At 34.3% G+C, this 6834-nt stretch overlaps 1 protein-coding gene across 2 annotated transcripts; it reads right to left on the minus strand.

Moving 5' to 3' along the window:
* Positions 1-45: 45 nt before the first annotated feature.
* On the minus strand, positions 46-5171 carry LOC127162077 (zinc finger protein 85). Of its 2 annotated transcripts, none has more exons than XM_051104868.1 (4): positions 5085-5171; positions 4814-4922; positions 3433-3513; positions 46-1543 (listed from the first exon to the last, which is right to left on the minus strand). In XM_051104868.1, exon 4 carries the CDS (start codon positions 1370-1372, stop codon positions 677-679), a length of 696 nt encoding a protein of 231 aa, XP_050960825.1. In that variant the 5' UTR covers positions 1373-1543; positions 3433-3513; positions 4814-4922; positions 5085-5171; the 3' UTR covers positions 46-676. The 2 variants fall into 2 exon arrangements, with proteins under 2 accessions (XP_050960825.1, XP_050960831.1); XM_051104874.1 differs by having other exon boundaries at positions 4808-4922.
* Positions 5172-6834: the final 1663 nt, after the last annotated feature.

Genomic DNA, 6834 nt, shown 5'->3' on the forward strand with positions numbered 1-6834 from the left:
TCAATCTCAGGCGTGTGTGGAATAAAATATTGTTTATTAGGCAAATAAAAGCTTTATTGAGAAATGTAAAAGCCCAAAAAGCAATTCTAATACTTCATGGCTTTTAGATATTAAAACTAAAATTATAAACTTACTTTTTCCTGATTCAAATTCAATCAGAAGACAATATAAATTGTTGCTAAAACATAAAACGTAAAGATGATGTATTAATAAAAAGGTAACATTTAATCAATAATTACATTTAATCTGCATTTAATCAGCAAATACAGGAACGACCTAAGTAAAAGTGAAAACTAATGGGCTGGATCTCTCTCTCCTACTGACGTAAAAGTAAAAATGGGTATCTGTAAAGTTTTAATGATATCACTATTCTTACAATCCTGCTTATTAAACATACTGAACATAACATGAAACTCATAAGAAAGCACAATGATATATCAAATATAATGTTCTGACATTGTTCTTTGGGGAGGAACTCCATCCTTGAGTTGATCTGAATCTTACAGTTGAATCTGATGGTTTTGAAGATGAAGATGAACTTTATTAGATGATGATTCTTTGTCTTGTCACTTGTAATGACAGATTTATCCAGATTATATGTTATTGCTTGATGCATTATTGTCTCATTTGTTGAGGTCGCAGCATCAGATCTGAAAGTGCTGGATCTGTAGATGATCTACTTACTGTGATATCTTTTTGTATGAGTGCGTAAAGCAGAAGATTGATTGAAACACTTTTCACATTCAGTGCAGTGATACGGTTTCTCTCCAGTGTGGATCCTCTCGTGTGTCCTCAAATGTCCTAAATGGATGAATCTCTTGTCACAGTGTGAACACATATGAGGTTTATCTCCAGTGTGAATCATCTCATGTGTTCTCAGATGTGATGACTGATTAAAGGTCTTGTCACAGTGCAAACACATATAAGGTTTTACTCTTGTGTGAATCCTCTCATGTGTTCTCAGATGTGGTGACTGACTGAATCTCTTGTCACAGTGTGGACACTTGTACGGTTTTTCTCCAGTGTGGATCCTCTGGTGCAGTTTTAAACTGCTTGCTGAAATAAAAGTCTTTTCACACCCAAAGCACATGTAGTCTCTCACACCAGTGTGTATTTTCTGGTGCATTTTCAAACTTTGTAGTAATGAAAAACTCTTTCCACACAAATGACATGAATGTGGCTTCTCATCTGTATGAACTGTCAGGTGTGTCTTCAGTTCTGAAGCTCTCAAAAATACTTTGCCACACTGATCACATGTGTACAGCTTCTCACCAGTGTGGATGTTCATGTGTTTCTTAAGGTTTTCTGACTTTGAGAAACGCTTTCCACATTGATCACACGCATACAGCTTCTCTCTAGTGTGGATGTTCATGTGTTTTTAAGTTTTGCTGATTGTGAGAAACTCTTTCCACACTGAGTGTAGGTGACAGATTTCTTGGCTCTTGTCTTTAAATCTTTCTGTTTGGGTTTTTCTCCACATCTGACATGATTTTCTCATCAACTTCACTCAATTTCTCTTTCTTCTCATTGTCTTCAATCAAGTCTGAAATAAAAGTAAAACAGTTTAGTAACTTGTTAAAAAGAACACACACACACACACACACACACACACACAAACAAACAAGAGTAAAAGGGCATAAGAAACTGAAAGGACATAAAGCCATGATATAACAGCAGAAAGTAGACATTTGCAATACAACATTTTGATGCAGTTTCATAATTAAACTTCCCTGACACTTTCTATGAATGAGGTACACTGATCTTCAATTTAGTAGGCACAAATCTCAGGTTTCTATAAGGAGAACTATTAAATATGTTTGATCAACTACATAAAGGATCTGAGGATCCTCAAAAACAAACTGTGTTGCATCAAGAGACTGACCATGCATTTGTTTTCACATCAAATCATTTGTGTTTAGACCAAATACATATACATATAAAAGGGTATACAATGTAAACAGTGTTTCTGCATACGGTGCTGTTGTTTACGTATGTGATATTCTCCAAAATGGAGCTATAGGGTGACGTGGAAGAGACAAATTGTTGAATAACCCTTAAATGCATAAATGTTTCACCAATCATTATTACATATTCGGGTCTTTAGTGACCTGGACCTATATATCCAGCACAGATGGATCACTAACTACTGCAATAGCAGTACTCTCTTGATATTTTAAGAACAATTACAGAAGAATAAAATATAACATATTTCATTACATTTTGAAACTTAGAAGGGTTCAATTTGAGCAGATGATTGTACATATTCTCAAAACTATCATTTTTAATTACTTCAAAATCAATATTTTGATCGCTGGCAGCTTATTCACCACATCCACCATCAAATAACAGTGACATTTATATTTTATTGCATACAGTAATTGCTCTGCAGTAAAGCCATTCAAACCAGTTCAAGTTCTGCTGATGATATTGTTTTGTTTTATACCTGCGCGCTAATTATTAGTGAAACATCACATCATTTCTGTCTATCAAACAGTGCCACCTCGAGGAATAAAGGTGATTTGCACGTTTTGAGTCATCAAATATTTATGCATTGTTGCGCACAAAAAATATACTTACACTATTACACACCTCGGGTCTATCTCGATCCTAAAAAAAATCTGAAAAATGTTCTTTCATATTTTTTTCTTGTTATATTGTTTATAATGAATAGATTGAGGAATACTAAGAAAGCTGAGGGAGAGGGTAGTGAATGACGTCCTGGGTCGCTAAAGACCCAATGTATGCATTTAAGGGATAAAGTCATTCATTTTTTTTTCTTTGCACATATTCTCATAGCTTCAGAAAATTTCAGTACCACTGATGTCACATGGATTATTCTAACAATCTCCTTACATTTCTGAGCCTACAAATTGAGTCTATGGAGGGTCAAAGAGCTCTCAGAATTCATCAAATATATCTTAATTTGTGTTTTGAAGATGAACGAAGGTCTTACAGGTTTGGAACAACATGATGGTCATTAATGACAGAATTTTAATTTTTGCTTAAGCTTAACAATACGAAAAATAAGTAATATGATACTCGTGAGTCAGCTTTATACGTGTGCGCTTTGGAAGCAACTGCACAGAAAACTGCCTCTGGAGCATGCAAGTATCGAATGGCTTAAAAAAAAAAAAAAAAATATGTGCAAATGATAGTTTTTTTGTGAAGATGCAACAATGACCTGATTAGGCAAGTGAAATGCAAGTGAAAGTCTTTTATTGCAGTGTGCATCAAGCCATTTTGACAGAGAAAAAGAAAAAAAAAAGAAAAAAACACCCACTGTTTAAATTAATTTGTGCTATGTTGAATAAATGTGTGCAGGAAGTTCCCTCATTATAAATTTGAAAGTTGCGGGAATGAGTAAAACTATGCGACATACACACAATTCCCCACTGAAATTCAGGACCTGATTAATGAAGAATAAAGACCAACCTGTTTGTTCTTCAGTATCTTCAGGATCTCTCATCTTCTCTCTGTCCTCTTTAATCAACTCAGTCTTTGCAGATTTCAGCTCTATTGGTGAATTGAATGTGTTATTGTTGTGGGAGGAGATTCACTGAACATGAATTTCTGTAACTATAAACTATAATTTAGATTACTATATTATATTACTATGTTTAACATCACTATATAAGTGAATTTCATCATGCTTAAGGGACCGTCTGACAGTTTCACCGATTGCATTAAAGGTCAAAGCTGTTTTAGAATTATACTTTATATAACTTTTAATATACAAAAATAAATGTAATTTTTTAAAAATAATTTAAAAACCCACAGGTTTGTATTAGGTTCCCAATGACAAGAATGACATACTGCAGGTGAAAGTGTGAGTGCAAAACAAACAAACAAAAACAAAAAAACAACTATAATTCATCAATATATTTCCTATTCTGATGTTTGTAGTACATTGCTAGTGTCCAGACTGACTAAATGCAGGTGACATTTTGCCATTACCTCTCTTCATATGTGCACAATACACAAATGAAATGTTAAAACACTCCTACCTCAATTACCTCTCTTTATACACGTACATTACTCAGATAAAAAAAAAAATAAAATGCTGTACTTCACCAAAGTTTTTTTTTTTCTTCTTCTTTCTCTAACAATCCAAAATGTTGTAGCTCACATTAAGTCAGTCAGTCTGGCCACTAGTGTTTACTACAACATTGTAAAAATCGTCCATTTAACTAACTTTATCGCGTTATAAAAGTGCCTATAACAAATTTGATTAGCCAAAAATACATTTCAACAGAGAACAACGGTATTGCAGCAGCAAAACTTGATATCGGCTCTTTTCCGCATTCATTATTAGCCACATTAATCACTCCAAACAACGAAACAACTATTCTCAGGAACTTATAAAAACACAATCACTCTGATCTTAATGAAATTAACACGTTTTCCTCGCATGCTTGTTGCTGCTGTTATTCATTTAAACGTTATTCAGAAAAAAAAAAAATCGGTATCTGATGAAAACAAGGCAGTGTCTAACTGAGATTTACAGCCTGACGGGACTTTCCTCATTTGTCAAACTATTTGTCCCGAACAACTCCGTATTCAACTCATCTTTTATGAACGAAGGAACATTAGACACAATGATCGTTTTGCCGATAGAATGAAGGACATTTTTCAAGTAAAAGTCTCTTTCTGCACTGAACACACATGTTGTAAATAAAATTACTACAGAGTTATTCATACGTGAAGCTGACATTTACCTCAAATTCTTGCTACACACAAACCTAATTACGCAAAAAAAGATATAACAGACAGCAAAAAGCAAATAATAGAGAAGAAAAAGAGGACTCACACTCACCGTACACCTCGCTCTCTCACTCGCGCATGCGCACAACGAATGATCCTCACGAGCGCTGAAGAGTGAAGAAAGAACATCTCGATCGCCGCCCTGTGGCTGGAATCAGTAGCTAATAAAACAGACAGGATAAAACCTTAAATTTAGTTTTGTGCACAACCTAATACTTTTTGATTTGTTTTTTTTTTTTTTATCCAAGTTAATTTCACACATCTCTAGTACAAATATGTCACTTTGTTTCATAATTACAGTGTGTACATTTTTCGTTATTTACCTCAAAAGAACGAAAGTGAAAAGTGACAACATGCCCCGTATGTGGGCTACATTGTAACATGCACAGCACAGAAGAGCACAAATGTCGCATTAAGAAATGTTTACAGATTTTTTTACAAGATGCATTTCATAATAACAGTGTTATACTGTTGTAAATATAAAGTTTTGAATACAGAGATATTAGATCAGGGGTGCCCAACCCTGTTCCTGGAGATCAGCTTTCCTGCAGAGTTTAGTTTCAACCCTGATCAAACACAGCTGTCTGTAATTATCAAGTGCTCCTTCAGATCCTAATTAGTTGGTTCAGGTGTGTTTGATCAGGGTTGGAGCTGAACTCTGCATGAAGGTCGATCTCTAGGAACAGGAGCACCTCTGTATTAAACAATTTAAATGACTCAATTTATATTTTGAAAATGAAACTGAAACCGCCAGTAGGTGGCAGTAAGTCAATTCAGTCGATTCAGAAACGTAGATTCAGTGATAAAGGAAACAGCTGTGACTGTGTTTGGGACTATATTTGAAATTGGCACAATCAGACAACAGTGTTCCTAAAATGTAAGTCACCTAACATTAACTTTTGTATAAAATCAAAAAAGCATAAAACTGTTGTATAAATTACATTTCACTTCTGCAAACTCCCTTTATAATCATTTAAAAACTGTCACTTGTCTTAGTTCATCGTGATCTCACAAATGTGCATTTATTCAAATTAACAAATCTGCATAATGAATCCATTATTTACATAATATGTGCACTTTGTTATAATGAATTACAAAAAAAAAAAAAAAAAAAAAAAAAAAACTACAGTCTGCTTTCACGACCTGTGCTGTGAGGCTGTGCTGAACTATTCAGAATATTATTCCCTATAATGCACAAGGCTTGTTTTACCTGATTATGATTTTATAATTTTTAAATATGGTACTGGATCCATATTTGTTCATGTTTTTATGTACTGAACCTGCTTAAATTTATAAAACTCCACCACAGTTTGAGATAAAGGCATCAAACCAACTGTAAAATATTCAGAATATTATTCCCTATAATGCACAAGGTGTGATTTTTCTGCTTATGCCTGTGTATCAATAGTGGGTACGGTTATTTATTAGTCTCCACACCTTTTTGTGTGATTTATCCAGTGATAATTTGTTAGTTTTTCTGTTGTGTGATAAGAGTAGTGTGAAGTACACTCAATCCTGCTTATTTATGTATTATTTGTGGTGTGGAATGTATATTTTAAAGTTTTTTTTTTTTTTTTCTCTCACTGTGTCTTGCTTTATTTGGGTAGTTGATTTTGTGTTATTTTGGTGAAATTCATGTTTTGTGTTGTCAAAGTTTCTATTGTGAGAATTTTTTTTTTTTGTTTGTTTGTTTTTTTTTGTTACAGGAGCTGAGGTCCAGCCAGTCTTCTTAGATGGTGGTGGGTTCCTCGTCACTGTGTGCTGTGCTTTATTAAACTCTGCCACCATTTGAAATAAAGGCATCAAACAAACTGTAACGTATTCAGAATATTATTCCCTATAATGCACCCTATTGTTACAGAGAGACGAGAGGCGAGCATATCCATGTGCATACTTTTATTCAGAGGATGAGACATAGACATGGTCAAAAGGCAGGCAGGGTTGGACAACGGCAGACAGGTACATTGACAGCAAACCAAGAGCAATCCTTAAAACAGGGTCAGTCCAGCGACGAACGTAATAAAAGCTCACCGACCAGATCTGTAACACCTATAAAATTATAAAACCAACAGT

Source organism: Labeo rohita, chromosome 3, assembly GCF_022985175.1.
Source record: "Labeo rohita strain BAU-BD-2019 chromosome 3, IGBB_LRoh.1.0, whole genome shotgun sequence".
NCBI classification, from domain to species: domain Eukaryota; kingdom Metazoa; phylum Chordata; class Actinopteri; order Cypriniformes; family Cyprinidae; genus Labeo; species Labeo rohita.